The 17,129-nt window shown below is 40.9% G+C and overlaps 3 protein-coding genes across 4 annotated transcripts; 1 reads left to right on the forward strand and 2 right to left on the reverse strand.

Annotated features, from left to right (window-relative positions):
- Window positions 1-417: 417 nt before the first annotated feature.
- On the reverse strand, window positions 418-7,720 carry nsdhl (NAD(P) dependent 3-beta-hydroxysteroid dehydrogenase NSDHL). The gene is made up of 7 exons (XM_086221371.1): window positions 7,485-7,720; window positions 6,863-7,024; window positions 5,019-5,165; window positions 4,805-4,933; window positions 3,934-4,076; window positions 3,250-3,352; window positions 418-3,177 (listed from the first exon to the last, which is right to left on the reverse strand). The coding sequence occupies exons 1-7, from the start codon at window positions 7,503-7,505 to the stop codon at window positions 2,845-2,847; spliced, it is 1,038 nt and encodes a 345-aa protein (XP_086077497.1). The 5' UTR covers window positions 7,506-7,720; the 3' UTR covers window positions 418-2,844.
- A 1,064-nt stretch (window positions 7,721-8,784) lies between these two features.
- cetn2 (centrin, EF-hand protein, 2) lies at window positions 8,785-11,588 on the forward strand. Of its 2 annotated transcripts, XM_086222593.1 has the most exons (6): window positions 8,785-8,803; window positions 8,985-9,162; window positions 9,250-9,414; window positions 9,494-9,622; window positions 10,661-10,798; window positions 10,874-11,588. In XM_086222593.1, exons 2-6 carry the CDS (start codon window positions 9,160-9,162, stop codon window positions 10,961-10,963), a joined length of 525 nt encoding a protein of 174 aa, XP_086078719.1. In that variant the 5' UTR covers window positions 8,785-8,803; window positions 8,985-9,159; the 3' UTR covers window positions 10,964-11,588. The 2 variants fall into 2 exon arrangements, with proteins under 2 accessions (XP_086078719.1, XP_086078718.1); XM_086222592.1 differs by lacking the exon at window positions 8,785-8,803 and having other exon boundaries at window positions 8,880-9,162.
- Window positions 11,589-12,223: 635 nt separating this feature from the next.
- gcna (germ cell nuclear acidic peptidase) lies at window positions 12,224-16,846 on the reverse strand. The gene is made up of 13 exons (XM_086222595.1): window positions 16,712-16,846; window positions 16,273-16,380; window positions 15,947-16,118; window positions 15,781-15,853; window positions 15,643-15,692; window positions 15,501-15,564; window positions 15,351-15,421; window positions 14,836-15,246; window positions 14,283-14,451; window positions 14,022-14,166; window positions 13,801-13,936; window positions 12,854-13,058; window positions 12,224-12,761 (listed from the first exon to the last, which is right to left on the reverse strand). Exons 2-13 carry the CDS (start codon window positions 16,360-16,362, stop codon window positions 12,530-12,532), a joined length of 1,818 nt encoding a protein of 605 aa, XP_086078721.1. The 5' UTR covers window positions 16,363-16,380; window positions 16,712-16,846; the 3' UTR covers window positions 12,224-12,529.
- Window positions 16,847-17,129: the final 283 nt, after the last annotated feature.

Here is a 17,129-nt window from a genome sequence, read left to right on the forward strand (position 1 = left end):
ATGGAGGTTTGGATTTTAAATTAGAAACTAGACCAGGCATTTCCTGCAGACAGTGTAATGTGAAGAAACAAAGTGAGAAGTGAATACTTTTTAAAGTAGAAAAGACAAACTCACAAACTCTACACTTGAGGGCACTCTCAACTCAAGAGGTGAAAAGCACAATTTGAGCTGACAAAAGACACATTTCTCTATGTTTAAATATATAATTAACCCATGAAGGTATGAAACTGTAGGAAATGGTGTTTAGAGACTCGTGTAATTTCAATTGTAAGGGATATCTCCTTGAATGACAATGAAGCCACACACTCTCACAACAGCAATGAACCAAAAATGATCAAATTCCTCTGCATTTAACATCAAATCTAAGTAACCTAAAGTGCATACAAGGTAGATTTCAAAAAAGCACTGAATACAATGTCCTGAAAGAGCTGAACAGTTTTATTTCTGAACAGGGGATATTTAAGTTGACACTCGGCTGAAATGGGCAGGAGAATAAAAACATTTAGAAACTCCATCATGTCAATAATATGTGGTAGAGAATGTAGAACGGGCCTCCGATTTAAAAAAAATAAAAAATTTGTAATTGTGTCACTGTCAGACAGACCAAAAAAAACAACACACATTTGTAGACGTATTTCCTCAACAAACTGCAACAAAAAGCACAATCTGAGCAATTTGCCAGAGTAATCACGCTTTGAAATTCACAAAATGGAGATCTGACAAGCACTTGCAGTAAAAGAGAAAAAAGAGAAATAGAAACATCTCACTCACACTGTGCATATATTTGCAAAGCCCTTCCCCATCAGAAAAGGGTGTGAATACATTTCACAATATGTCAGAGAGAGGTGAAAGAGGAAATTAGCAAGTCTGAGAGCCAAAGTTTCACTCTGCTGATCCTGTTGGCTAGTGTAAACGCTCAAGTCTATTATCTCGCTGGATCCCTCTCCCCGTTTCCCATGAACGACAAACCAGTCCGACAGCCCTGCCTGGTGGCTCTGACTCCAGCAGTGAATCACTGGGGAGCTGCTGATGCAGTATTAAACAGAGAATGCAAAGTATCTGGACTTAGGTTCTGTAGATGTTGCCACACCGCAATATGGAATGCCAAAAAGGCACAGCAGAAAAACAGGTAATTTAAAAAAAAAAAAAAAAAGTAAAAGATTTAAAAGGAATAGTGTGAAAGTGAGGCATTCTGTAACAGTTAGTCAGAACTGTGTCACATAACAAATTATCATCAAAATGATGATTGGAATGTTGAGACAAATTATGCCACGTGGTGTGTAATCACCCATCCCTTGATTGTACTGAAGTCATAAAATAGCATTCTAACACATAAACACACTGTTCAGTTGGTGTGATAGTTGCTGTGACATCAAGAACGAAGCTATAAAGTGTGTTGGAAAGATTGATACAAAATAAGTCAGATGTAATTACTGATGGTTTAATATCTCAAGACTTTTCACACTCAATTTTTGGGCCACAGACTGGGAAGCATTACGACTCATCTTACAGAGCACGCAAACTGTTTGAGAAATACACTCGCTCCCCGTTATCCCAGAGCCAGAGAGCAGGTACATACCCTTCTCTCCCCTGTGCTGCATTACAGAGATTTCTAGTTAGCTTAGCACAACAAACAATCTGGCTTGGAACTGCTGGCAGACCTTTGTCCGAACCAACTTGGGTGAAGAGTACATTTGGACAAACCATCTGAACCTTTATTACTAGATGATGTTTGCCTGAGGTATGCTAAGGGGGGCGGGGGGGGGGGGTGTCTCAGCTCCCTAATGTACACAATAAGGAGAGAGGGGTATCTACCGTCTTGTCTGGCGAAAAATTGACGAAACGGCATATTGGCATGCGCCTTTCAACCTAAGGGACCTTTCTACTGAGATTCGCTGCCATTGAGGCAGGTATAAATTTAAATGCTGCCAAAAAAGTTGGAGGAACACCTGTTAAACTTTCACTGCAGTACTCAAATGACAGCTTTGGTCATACAATGTAAATGACTTAACAATAAAATTCACCGGAGGAATCAAGAGTTTGGTGGAATGTAATACGGCGGAGCAGAAACACACACACACACCCCCTTAATTACCTCTCGTAGTTTTTGTCTGTGGCATCATGACTATGCTATTTGGCCTCTAAGACAAGGTAGCCCAATAAGCCCCTTTCACTGCTGCCTTTCTGACAGCTCAGTGCAGGGTAAACACAGGTGTAATTAATAGAAGTGATTAAGGCCCTGCTCCATTTAGGCAGCCTGGGGCTCTGGTATGGTGCACGCTGGCTCACAGGATGGCCATGACACAGTAAACAGGAAAGAACCATGATTAATTCATCAATTACGCCTGTGTTTACCCTGTTTGACTTCACTTAGGCTTTGTCCTAATAAGTGCCTGAGTTTCTGCTGGGTCAAATTCTTACTCTTTACTGAAGAAGTCATACCCCTCTACTTTTATTGACAAAGAAATTGTGAATGTTCACTTACAGCTTTTTCTTGTAATTAAGATATTAAGTGTGTACAGGTGATTTTCAGTGTACAACCAGTAGATTTAAGTTGATGTGACCTGTGGTTTACGCTTAATTTCAGTACAGGCTGCAAAAACCTACAAGGTCAGACTGCTCTGTGTGTGTGTGTGTGTCTTGACCAAACCAAGACCATCTGCCACCATCTGCTGGTGTAAATGTGCACTACAATTAAGAAGGCACATAAATTCTTGTGTGTGTGTGTGTGTGTGTGTGTGGGGGGGGGGGGGTGAAGGGGGGGTTTGAAGACACTTTTTCCTCATTGTGGTTCGTTCATTCAGAGTAACTATAGTAACAGCCACAACCAGTGTTCATGTTCCATCACGCGCCATGTCTGAGATGAGGATAGCTCTGCACCGTGCGTACTATCCCCTCCTTCAGACCCACCACTGGTTTATAACCCAGGTCCTGCTTTGCGCGCTCACAGCTGTAGTAGTGGTGGGTTCCAGCCAGAGCCACTCTCATCGGAGTAAAGGTGGGTTTGAAGGACACTAGGGGGCGCAGGACCAGAGCCAGCAGCCAGAGCAGAAGAGCCAGTCCATACACTAGAGTGTAGGGGAGGTGGTAGCGTGGAGCGTCGTATCCTAGACTTACCAGCACCTCTGACATGAAATCCCAAAATCGAACTGGTTCATCATTGGTGATGTGGTATGGCTGAAAGAGTATAAGAGGAGATGTAACCACAGATCTATTAGTAATAGTACTTTCAGATTTATACTCACTCACTTTACCACATATGGGCGAGTCCTGCCTCAGGTGTTCGGCGGCCAGGATGTGTCCATGCACAACATTCTCCACAAATGTGAAGTCCACGAGGTTGGAGCCATCGCTGGGGAAAGCAAAGGGAGAGGGGAAGAGAATGAAAATGGGATGAGGGCCACACTGAGCCACATCACGGACAGAAGGAGGTCAGGAGCAACTAAACAGAAGTAATGGTAAATAGTTTGACAGATTCATTTCAGAATTTCCAACTACTGCAATAATGTAAATATTTTGCTTTGGTAAGTCATGGATTTTTGGTCATCTCGGTTCAGTTTCCACACAATCGTGGCTGTTCTTTTTGGGAAGCCAGCAGACATCAACATCTTTTAACTGCATTAACTAAACATGTCCAGCACATTCAATCAAACTTTATCTGTATGGCATCTTTCATACAGCTCAGTGCAGTGCAAAGTCAGTAAAACTGACTGATAAGTGGGAAAGAAAGACAAAAACTTGGAGGCCAATGTGCATGGGAATAAAAATGATGAAAATTTAAATCTCTTTTGTCTTTATAGGGACAGTGCACAATTACACAGTGCCCTAGAGTTAGTAGAGCTAATTTACATCTGTTGTTCCTAGGCGGGTGGACATCTACATCTTATCAGCATCAGTTACTGCATCAGTGCGTCTAGTGTCCCTTTAGCTCACCCAATGATGAATTTCATCTTGCCCCTGCGAGCAGTGTCCACCAGGATGGGGACCAGCTGAGGGTCCCGAGGGCCAAAGATGCCGTGAGGACGGATGGCCACCGTGAGGAAACCCTTCTGCTTGTCACATGCCTCAAGGACCAGCTAGGACACAAAAGCAGGAATTTTCATCTCTGCATCAGGGCTGCGCCACAGCATTCACATCTTCCCTATGATAGGAATCAATTCATCAATATTGAGTGTTAATATAAATATTTGCATTCAAATAATATTTGCTCTGTTGGGGTAGAAAACTATGACTCTCTAGAACATTTTTGACCTGAATTCTGACATGTGAAACAGTTTTTCATTCCATTTTTTTGCCCAGTATCAATTGTATTGTTTAATATTAGATGATGGTCGGGATCACGTGTTCCAGTTGGACAATCTTGTGTTTGTGCATCTCTAAAGACTGTATCCCTCATGTTACTTAAGGGCAAAACGATGGTATTTTACAGTGCTATTTTCATACAGTTACTGCAGAAAGAGCCGTGTAGTAACGAGATACAGCTCCAAGTCCATCCCTCTTTCACATCTGTGGTGTGACGGGTGTGGAGGAGATGCTAACAGTAGACCTAGTCCAGGGTTTATCACCACTTATCACTGTATATCAATTGTTTTTGAATTTTCAGTTGAAATAAAATGTGGAAGAAACATTGATAATCTTCACTTAAATCACTAATAATTACTAGAAACCATGCTGACAAGTACTGTCTCCTCACATGAGAGGGCAAACACAGATACACTTCCACTATGTGCACTGTAGAAAACTACAAACTTTGTATTGTTGAAGCTGGTTGTGGTTTTAAAGCCACACTCAGCCAGCCTCCTACCTTTTCTTGCTGAATCTTGGTCTGTGTGTAATAGTCAATGGGCTTCTTGGCATACGGTAGGTCCTCTCTGCCGTTCTTAATGTCTGTCCCCTCAAACACCACACTGGCGCTGCTCGTCAGGACTAGTTTCTGGCAAAACATTCAAACACTTAAAACGACATCTGGAGCAAAAGAAAGCCCCGTATCCCCACATCGGCTTCCCTTGTAGCCTCACCTGTACGCCAGCATGGATGCAGGCCTGGAGAACAGTGCTGGTGCCCTGAATGTTGACTCTCTCAAACAGCCTGCGGTCGTCGCTGGCAGGAGCTGGGGAGGCGCAGTGGAAGACCAGGGACACGTCCTTCAGGGCTGGAAGCAGAGCCTGAGGTATATCCACACAGACTTGTCAGTTTAACATGCATAATAAAAAAACTATTCAACCTTAACGTTGAGCTGTTCTACATAGAAACAGTGTCCACTGTGGCAGCAACTAGGGATTACTTTTCACAATCCAATAATATTTATATAATAACAATAATATAGTAAAAACTATTTCCCCAATTAATGAAATTGTTTAGTCTATAAAATATCAAGCCGAGCCATCTCATAAACGCAAATTTTTTACAGAGAAAGTGAAAGACTCTTCATTTACTGTCAAAAATGGTCAAAGACAGGGAAAATCCTTGTACTTCAGTTAAGTGCCAGCAAATGTTTTAGTCTGAGAAGAGACTGAAACTGTTAATTGATTATTAAATCATTATCAATATTATTTTGACTGTCTAATTAAACACATGATGTCTTTGTAAACCGATTTGAAAGATGTTTGAGCAAAATAGCTGAGTACCATGGCAGGCTATTTAAGGGACAGTATTTTTATTTATATTGTATATAATTAATAATATTTATATAAATATAAATATAAAAAAATATTTTATATTTTACACTTGCTCATATTTATTGTAAAACTAATTACATAAAATAAAGTAACACTGAAGTAAAACATGGTTGTTCATCTTTTACACTGCTTTTTTCTTTTAGTTTCTCATTGTTAGACTTGCATGTACTTCATTGTGACTACTTGGTTAGTTGATAACTGCATTACTGTGAACACTGACGATGTACAATAAAGATTGTTTTAACAGTTGTAGCACAACTGACTACAAAATGACTGTCGTGACCTGTCATGAAACTCGGCCAGTTCCGCTGCCTGCCACTAGATGCTGCTATATGCTACCGGGGCCCCAGAGAATCCATTGATACGTTACTCAAGCGCCTGTACCAATAGGAGGTTCTAAGCCTTGCTCTTTTTCTTTTTTGTCTTTTTCTGCACTGAAATATGTTTGAAAGTTCAGCTGAAGCTCCACTAATCCAAAGGGAGGTTACAGAGCGTTTCTTGCCAAAGTTCTTTTTGTTTTTTTCATCGTCACAATTTCACCTTTAACTGAACTGAGAGGTGAATTTTACCCAGGAGAACTAGAGAGTTCTCTCTCCTACACTGAAACGGACTGTCACACAAAAACTAGTTTTCACATTGCTGAGATCCCATTTTTTTGCCCCTAATGGGAGAGTTACAAAACAAAAAACAAAAAAAACAACCTCAGTCTTCATCTACTTCCCTGCATGATAACGGAATGGCAGCTGATGTTATTTAGGCTATAAAATACTGCTGGAGTTTCACATTAAACAAAGATTCAGAACTCCCAAACAACTGAAGTCAATGGCTCCATGTTTTTAGTTTTCAGTGTCATTTTTCAAAAGAATGTGGCTGTTGAGGCTTCAGGAAACTTAGATTACATTAGGTGAGCAGTATTGATTTATCATGTTTTTGATCACCATTCACTTCTATTGTTTGAGAGACGGCCATATCACCTTTTCCTGTGACACTCCTTCAGTATTTTGCGGACTATAAAACTTCATCCAAACCTCCCATTGGCAGGAGGGTGAGTAAATAATAACTGTATTGACATTTCAGGGTGAAGTATCCCTTTTATTTTCATTTTTTCCCCCTAGCAGGATATTTGATCACATTTTCAGTTTCTCATCTTCATTCTCATGACTTTTCTATCAATGCCCCCTCACCTGGGGGTCACAGAGGTCCCCCTGGTGGAAGGTGACCCCAGGAAGCTCGTAGCTCTGACGGATGTCAAACACAGAAACTGTGTAGCCTCGATCCAACAGCTTCTCCACCAAGTGTCTGCCCAGGAACCCGGACCCTCCTATGACGGCACAGCGTTTACTACTCTGAAATCATCCAGGAAGGGATTATTAATACACTTGAAGCTAAGAGAGTGACTATAAAGGCACTTGACGCAGACAGAAAGATTATTAATGTCCTTGGAGATAATAGTGGCATAATTATACCCAGGAAACTAACAGATTACATTGGAAAATAAATTATTCACAAACCTGAAGATAAAACATCATTTACTAACAGAGAAACTAACAGAATATTAACACTTGAAGCTAACACAGAGGTTATTATAGTACTTTCGAGGCTAACAGTGATTATTAATACAAAAAAAGCTAACAGAAACGCCTCATTATTTCGAAGCTAACAAAGAACTTACTAATAATCATAAACTAACGGTGATTATGAATACATTCGAAGCTCAAAGAGAGACTGTTAATGCAGCAGAAGCAACAAAGAGAACTAGAATCACAACAAGTTCAAACAAAACGTCACCGAGTAGGTTTAACTCACCGGTCGCACACGTGTTGCCATAATTTAGAAATCACCAACAGGTGAGAGAAGGAAGTATGGTGGGAATATTCGTATATTCGTCCGTGTCAAATGACTACTCCGTATGTATCTTACTCACTAATGTCAAATTAAACTATTAACACCCCTTAATTAAGCAAACTCAAATAACTATTGGCAAATACTTGTTGTATGAACATTCACCTACATCCAGAATGTGCAAGTGAACCGCGCACACCACATTAACTAACTTTCTGAATCAGCTGAGTGAGAGCTGCTGCGTGATTGGTCAAACCGGTGCCCGGAACCCAGAGTCAGCCAATAGGATAGAGAATACGTCAAAGGACACCATAATTTACACCAATCAGTGACTTGTTCCGCCTCTGCTGTCAGACTAGCAATCACAGAGTAACACAGTAAACAAAAACTTTTAAAATGTTTTTCTTCATGAAAATGTTCTCCCTTTAAACTTTCTAATAATTTTATTATAATTATTATTATAATTATTATTATTATTATTGTTATTATTATTATTATTATTATTATTATTATTATTATTATTATTATTATTATTATTATTATTATGACACCTTTTATTTACAGAGCGCTTTTCAAATACGCGTAAACTGTAGACATGAAAGTTATAATGTTCAGTTTTTGTTGAATGTGTTTGAGAGGTATTTGTTCATTTTATTGGTCATTCGGGAGTCGGAGATAAGAGTTGGCTTGATAAGTGAAATGTGAATGTATTTTATTATGGCTGTAGTTTTTGGATGTGGGACTGTATGTGACACAAAGGATGCGCGAAATCTTTTTCAAGTTCAGAAAATATGTAAGACCAAAGAGATATAACTAAAAGAAAATGTGAAATATGTGTATTAAACAACAACGAATGACTAAACATAACATTAATATGTACAAATACGAAACCGTGCTTCTACTTTTCAGGCTTATAATTTTATACATGTAACAATTCCTTATATGCATTTCAATTAAATAATAAAATATAAGTAATTCACTAGTTTATCATGTGTTTTCAGAAGCTCTAAAACCGGCTGTAATCAGGTGAATCTGTCATACAAACTACTGTGTGAGGCAATGAAACCTACCTGACACTAGAGGGCGCATTGAGGCGTAGTAACAGCACACCATCTTAGTATATGTGCTAACGTATATTTACACACACATTCTCCGTTACTGTTCCTTCTTATCTTTCAATGATATAGGTAACACAAGCATATTTACGTTCTACAACTCTAAATTTACTGATCGTGTTCAGTACCACGTGATCTCCACCAGCCAATCACAGGCTTGCCCGACTGGTATGTTTGATTTCCTCTCCTCGTTGTGCCTCTGGTGGAACTCTGTCCTGGTCTTCAGGATGCCGCGCGTGTTTCCTGGCTCGGGTGAACTAAACAAACATCTGGACTCCATGACAGCAGCAGCTGGACTGATCCAAACCTGTGAATTCTACCTGACGCTACAATTTTCTTTGCATTTCAGCGTCTGAACCTGGTAAATAAATTCGCTGTTCTGAAGAATAAGTGCCTCCGCGATCATCTGCGTGCGACTGCATGTGAGGAAGAGATCGTTGTTCGATTTCTCTCTCCCTACATGACAGGAAGCCTCCGCAGCCTATTAGATTGGATATTTGATCCGCTTCCTCACAGACAAACGGATGGTGAGTGGAAATCTGGTGATTATAATTTGATGCTTAATTTGAGATCATCAACAGCAATCCTTTTCGTCATCCCCTCCTGTACACCAGGCGACCAGCGCCAAGAGGCCGTCCCTGCAGGGGCCGGTACCCCCTCCTCGCAAGAAGACCAGCCCCAAACCCGAGCTGACGGAGGAGCAGAAGCAGGAGATCCGGGAGGCTTTCGAGCTGTTCGACACCGATGGATCCGGATACATTGATGTGAAGGAGCTGAAGGTAAAACGGTACCCAAAGGCCCAGGAGGAGAGGAATGGTTCCTGTGACACCCTCAACAGGTTCTTTCTGCTGTTCCCAGGTGGCGATGAGAGCTCTGGGCTTCGAACCAAAGAAGGAGGAGATCAAGAAGATGATCGGTGAAGTGGACAAGGATGGAACAGGGAAAATCTCCTTCGCTGACTTCCTCAGTGTCATGACACAGAAAATGGTACATGTCCATGTTGTAGTTCTTCGAGGAATCCACCACTCACAGTTGCTAATTTAAATAATTAAATAATTCAAACCACTTCATCCATTAGAACTGGGGCTGCATGATTGGGAAAGTCGTGTTATTTCAATTATTTTTGACTGATATTTTGATTTGATTTTCATTATTCGAGGGAATAAGGGTTTGGATCCCGCCTCTCCTCCAAAGGCAGCTGGGGTAGGCTCCAATTCATTGAATTCCCAATTGGATGATAATTGCAATTTTTAAGGGATAGGGATTCTGTATCAAAAGAAATGTTTTCCTAAGAATCTGTAGAATCGGATGTGTAACTAGGACATCCCTGCAGCACCACAATGTTTAATTTACACTGGTATTTTGATACAATTAGTTTTAATAAAGATAGTGTACTGTTGGGATTTAAAAATTGCTGTATTGTCCATCCGTCGTCATCCTCTTACCCTGTTTAGGGTTGCGGTAGCCTGGATAATCCAGGCCATCTTGTGATTTTGATAAAATGTTGATTAATTGTGCAGCCTAGTTAGAACTGAGTCTTATCTGGACTATTTCATTTCCTGTCAGCTGTTGGACTGACTGTATAGAGAAGCACCGATCTATATATTCCAGTTCCAGATCCAATTCTGATGCATTTTCTCACTTCTGATCCGATCCAGATACACATCTGCTGAGACGGATTCTGATACCAGAGCATGTTTTCTTGAACGTCATCATTTTGATTGTTGTTGTTTATAAGGTTACATCTTGAGGTTGTAGTAAATCATGTCACCTCTTATTAAAAAAACTAAATATATACACTCACACACACACACACACACACACACATAGCAGCTATGGAATTAAATCTGGATCGGTGCATGGATAACGTCAGTGTTTGAAGCTGATTCCGATATTCCCAGTGTAATATCCCATTTCGAGTACAGAAACCATATTTCTCAGAGTTTTCAGTGACTTATGTACATGTCGTCTTAAGTTAAAAAAGAAAAAGAAAAAAAGATATCCCTTCCTGTTATTTGAATCTAGGCTGAGAAGGATTCCAAAGAGGAGATCCTGAAAGCCTTCCGCCTTTTCGATGACGACGAGACAGGAAGGATCTCCTTCAAGAACCTGAAGAGAGTCGCCAAAGAGCTCGGAGAGAACCTGACAGATGAAGAGCTCCAGGTACGTTTGTATATTAATACAACTCAATCCAGTAGCTACTGTATGTACATGTATGTTTACGGTGTGTTTGTGAAGGAAATGATCGATGAAGCCGACCGAGATGGAGACGGGGAGGTGAACCAGCAGGAGTTCCTGCGGATCATGAAGAAAACCTGCCTGTACTGAAAGACCAGCGGGACCAGGAGGTTTTACATGTGAAGCTGCTCATTGATTTGATTCTATCTCTACTTTCCCTTTACTTAGTATTGTGTTGTGCCATAAAAATAAAAAAAAAAAAATCACAAAAAACATTCAAAGGTTAAATGGAAAGAAACACTCAGTACAAAGATTGTCTTGTTCAGAATGCTGCAAATACAAAGAATGCATTGATTCTATGTCTTATTTTGTCAAGAAACTCAGTGCCTGCCTATATATGGTAACATTACATTCCAACGTGTCATTTGATATTATTGTTTGTGCATTTCCATGGTTTCGTTTGTGCTGGCAGCTGCAGTGTTTTTTGTATCAGCTGTTGTCTGGCAGGTTCGCAGTTAATGACGTGTAACCAGTGATGATGAAGAGGGAGTGCTGTCTCACCCCAGCGCTCCCTGCAGACGTGCCTCTGAAAGAGTGAACATCCCGCTAATATCAGGGAAGCAGCCCCCGCCCCCACACCTCCCACCAGCTCTGCTGTTTTCTTGTAGCTTGGATTAGTCATCCTGTATTTTTGAATGTTTTGTATAGTCATGAATATATATATACAGTACAAACAGGATATTTATAGTGTTGAAGATAAAAATTAAACCCCTTGAAGCAGTTTTGTCTTTTGTTTTCATTGTTTGAACTCAAGCTCAGCTGGCTCAATCATTTCAATCCCTCAGAAGTTATCATGCATAAATGTAAAAAGACCTCTGACATAGTCACACACACGATTAACACATTGCAGCAGTGATGGTCTCCTTTGCTGCAGCTCTCGTCCGTGGTAGCTGCACACCAGCAGGATTCTCTGCACATGTATTCAGGGGCCGTTATCATAGTAATTTGTTTTTTTTTCCCTTGGTTTCATGATGAACATCCCAGGAAAACAATCTCCAAGAGACTGGAGAAATATTTTTATATGTTTTCCTGAAGAAGGGACACACTTGGCATTAGAAGGAGAACTGTGGAGGTCCCTGGTTACAGCCTGCACCCCTTTAGGGGAGTCAGGCTGAAGATATTAAAGCAGTTATCGTTTGCCAATAAGTATCCAAATATGGACTTCCCCACCACATGGGTGGGTGGTGTCTGAAATACTACTCCCCATGTACAGCACTATGTAGTGATGAGTGGGGAGCAGTAATTGTGTTCATATATTTGAATATTTTCATCACGTTATGTTTGTTTTCTGTCACTTGGCTTCAACATACTTTCAGCTATTGACATACAAATATCAGTATCCTCAGGTAGTACAAATACATACTGAAACTTTATTCACAATGAAAAAAACAAACAAATATTTGAGTCAAATAGAATTGAAGTACAACTACACACCTGAGAAGAACATACATAATTCATCAACAAACGCTCACAGATATAAAAAAAATACTAATAACCTCTCACACACACACACACACACACACAGACTAAACTGAGCCCAAACACATTCAAGGACATGGACTGAACATCTGATATCTTTTAAACTGTGGTAGCTGCACCATAGTTCTGAGGTGTTTCACCGGTTGTGTGTCTGTCCGCTGCAGCAGGCCAGAGATCTCAACTGTGACTGATTTTAGACTTGGAGGCAAAGTCTGCACTGAGTTTACGCATCACCTCTGCGTGGCTTTGTCCTGCCAGCTCCTGCCGTACGCTCCCGTAATGTTCCTTGACAAAGCTGGCAAACGGTGTCGGAGCACGAGACTTTGATGGATTCAGCAAGACGAGTTGCCCCGTGCAGAGCGCACACACAAACCTCTGGACATCCAGAGATTTGGAATGGCGCCCAATCCTGTGGACAAACATGGTGAAGGAATATTACAGAGTGGAAACAGTTGAATAAATGTTCGATGAGAGTAACTGTTGTTAGTAAGTGTTCCGTACGTGTTCTGACAGCGAGTGCACTGATACTGGTACTTGTATGTGATGTCGTAGCTGTGGCAGCGAGTGACCATCGGCAGCTCAGGATGCACCACCGTGGCCTTGCGAGCGTACAGCTTCCAGAAGTTTCCATGTCCGTCCCTCACGCCATTTATCAGCCAAGTTGCAGCATGACACATCTCGTGAATGAGTGTGTCTCGGAGTCGATCTAGAAGGGTTGAGCAACCAGACTGTCACTGACATAACAAGCAGACAGAAGCGATTCTGTACGTGTGACATAATATGGATGATATTACATATTTTAATTCAATTCACGCATCCACTATCAATCTTTTGGACATTTAAAGTAGGTCTCACTGAATAGAAGAGCACAGAATACATTGAAAGTATCTCCACCATATTCTGTTTGTTTCAAGCTGTTTCATTCCATCATCGCCCATGACACAGCCACGTTGCTTCCCAGAGGGGGAACAGGGAGTTGTTTGCTTCATCTTATCCCAAAAAACTAATGACATTTTCAGCTGCAAAGCAGCGGATACATAATTAAGTCTGTCACACAACCCCTGCAAATGACTCCATACTTGATCCACTTGACCTGAAAACATTCACAAAGTCAGTAGAGCTGCACAATTCCATTATTCATCCACATTTGTTAGCAAGGACCAAACCAAAACAGGCAGTTCACATGGTCTTAGTCTCTGGTGTGCATCTTTTACCATACAGGGGCGTTAGATAGATTCAGTACTGCTGGCTAATGTAAAACAATCAATAGCCATGACAAGTACTTTGCTCACTTATTATCTTACTCACTTAACTTTATTATCTTGCTCACTTATCATTAAACAGTGCTCCTTCATGAGAATGTTTTGTCTTCTCAAGATGACTGGGGCGATCTAGCCCTCCTCTGTTAACATCAGAGATGAGCTGCAACAGGTTGGAGGCCATCTTACCTGCAGAATCACAGACTTTCTCCGACAGTTCAATGCGAGCGTACCGGTTCCCTCCGGCTCGTTCCTGCCCCGTAACACAGTAGCCAGCTGTTTTACGCATCTTCTTATTCCAGGTGACAGACATATTGACAGGAAGCTAGAATCAGAAAACATTCAACATGTTAACAAACCATCTACAGAGCATCACATATCCATAATCAGAAGACTGATGTACTCTTTACCTTACTGTCAAAAACACTCGTGTTGTACAACTGGTAGAGGATCTTGGTCAGCTCTTCCTTTTTCTGCTTAAAAGTATGTCCATAGCTGGAGCTCGGGTTTGAGAGGGACTGCAGGAAGCACCCAGGGGTTTTACACACCACTTCCCTGGAGGAAAAAGTGAAGAAGTTTACATGAGTGAGCAGCAAACAGAAATGCTGCTGTAGGCATGTGACACACTTGACCAACAAAACTGATGAAGTGTTTGTCCAGTCTCCTCATACCTGCTGACGGGGCCTCGTCTAGGCTCTGTCTGACTCACTGCTGGCCTGAAGGTGGTGGTGGGGTTCACTGGAGTCTTTGCGTACGTCTGAGTTTCCCCAAATGATTTAGACGTGGGTGTTACAAGCCCCTTTACAGGTGGAACTGGCAGTGGCGGATCCTTGCTGCTTTCTGAAGTCAACAACAAAAGCCACAAAAAGGTGGGTACAGTTTTTTTAAAAGAAAAAGTCAAACAAACAAGCTTGAATAATCACTTCTACATAGACACAACTGTGAAAAATAAAGTTTATACAGAGAAATCAGTTTATATTTGGTCATAATTATGCTAATTACTTTACGTACCACAAACAAATATTAATATTTGTCATTTCAAATATTACTTGAGCGACTGTTGATGAAACACAGTATCAAGCATTTTTCATCTCAATTCAAGCCTATTCCTCAACTTAAAATCCTAGCAGTTTCAATCAAACACACTTTCACAAATAAATCAGTGTGTGTGTGTGCCTGTGTCATAACTCAGCTAAAAATATAATGGCAAATAATAGCAGATACCTTTGCTGTTCTGTGGTGAGAATGAGGTGCCTGTAAGCTTGTTTTTCTTTTTGAGTCTCTCCAGCAGCGACATGAACTCCTCATCAGAGCTGGCTGAGTCATCCAGCTTTGATGGAGCTGAGAGGGTGCGTTTGGGAGTGGCCAGTAAAGATGAAGATTGATGGGAAGAAAAAAAGGAAGGCACAGGGGGGAAAAACGGTGACGGGCACCTGTCGCCATGGTTACAGGATGCAGTGTTATTCATGTGCTCTGGCAGAAATGTTGGCTTTGAGTGGCGAGTCCTCCAAGTGCTCTTGACCACAACATTATCATCACCATCCTCACTACTGCTAACAAAAACTGGAGAGTCACACTGAGACAGTTGCCTCCTAACTGGGCGCTGGGCTGCTGGAGTGGTGATCCTCTTAGGCGCTGAGACAAAAAGAGAGGAGTTGGAAAGTCAGTTTCACAAATGGGTTTTGCTTTTCGTTAAAACAATAAGGCACAACCGAAGTGTTAGGTTCAATCAGAATTACCTTTAGAAGATGATCTGGGCTTTATAAAATCATCATCTGATGACTCATCATCCACTATGAAGTTTTTCATACTTTAGGAAAAACACAAGTTAGTCGTTTTTTTTCAAAACAAAACTTTCCAAAAAGTTGAAGTGCATTTACATAACTCACCTGTCTTCACTTCCACTTTCTGACATTTTAGGCTTGCGATTTGGTGTTTTCACTTGTTGCAGAACTAAATAACAGCATAAATGTTACACATTTCCCTCCTCAAGTTTGTCTTCGTAATAAGCAAAAATACAGTCAAACTTACATTTCTCAAAACTGCAGTCATCGTCAGAACTCACCACAACAGCGTTTGAGCTACAATGAGCAAAACTGGTTCAAATATCATGACCAATGACTGATGAGACATTTAAATCATCAGTAAGACTGCTCCATGAGATCATACCTGTCTTTCTTTACAGCGCTGCATGGTTTCTTCGAGGTACCTTTCGCTTTTGGAGTCGCCTGATCCACAAGAACTGAAGAAGGTAAAATGCACAAAACAGATTTCATTCAACCCCACATGTGATAAAATCTGGACTTTAACATCAATTCTGAGTAAACTCACTGACATTGGTCAAATTCATCATCGCTGGACTCGACTGCAACCTGACTCCTGTACTGGTGTCCCCTGCGGTCCTGGTTCTCCTTTTCTGAGTCCAACTCATCCTCAGACAAGATTTGCTTGACAGGACTTCTATCACCTCTGGCAGCATGGCGAGTCTTGCCAATTGAGCTTATCAGCTATAAAACATACCAACATGGCATTTCTATAAATCTTTCAAATTGAAAATAGCCCCGAGGTCTCAAACTCCATAGGTGTTTCTTTCGGGAGCCAGGCGTGCGTTGAGTTGATGTTGTTCGCGTTAGCTTCTAAAGACGTGCTATTGCAACAAACCTTCTTTTCTGCTGTGACCAGTCCGCCGTTGTCCATCCACCCCATCTTTTTGGCCACTCTTTCAAATAATTTGCTGGTATCGCCATTCATAATTTTCCTTACTTTTGTCTATGAAAACAGGACAGAAGTCAGCATGAGTCTTTTAACATTTAAAGTCCAGTGCTAACGACGGTTCTATAGCTCAATAGCAGTAAGCTACCTAAAGAACATACCACACGACTAACTGACCCTTAAACTGATTATTTAGAGTTCATAACAGTCTAATTTGTTACTCGTAATGCGGGCAAAGACAAGCTAACTTTACATGATGTAACGAGCATCACAAACATTAGCGTTAGCAACACTAGCGTTAGCATCGTGCTAGTGTCAGAACAAGCTAATATTATGACGACTATGGAGACACAACAATAACATTAGGCTAAGTTATTTTTTGTATTACTTGATATATGGCATCCAAACTCTCTTCTGTAGTCAGAAACAAAAGAGACAAATTTAGCAAACGTTCATATCACGGAGGGTAAATTCAAATCAGCGGTCACGAGGACAATTGGCCATTCAACACAGGATTCAAGTAGTGACGTCATAGCACAGAGCCGTTTAATTAAACCCCGCCTACTTTACACGGCGAAAACTATGACAAATCGCTGAAATACATGTACGCAACATCTGCAAAAAATTAAGTCATTTATTTAATCGACGACCTATTATTTAGAATTTTTTATTTTATTGATGTTAATATTTATGATTATATACATTTAATCGTAATCATGGATCTCACAAAGCACTCTCAAATTTTGCCCCTAACTCTGGAAGTGACTGATCTGATCTGAGCAGAATAAGAGTGATTAGCCATGACC

Source organism: Aulostomus chinensis, chromosome 13, assembly GCF_037954235.1.
Source record: "Aulostomus chinensis isolate RoL2024-O1b breed Wild chromosome 13, RoL_Achi_v1.0, whole genome shotgun sequence".
NCBI lineage: Eukaryota > Metazoa > Chordata > Actinopteri > Syngnathiformes > Aulostomidae > Aulostomus > Aulostomus chinensis.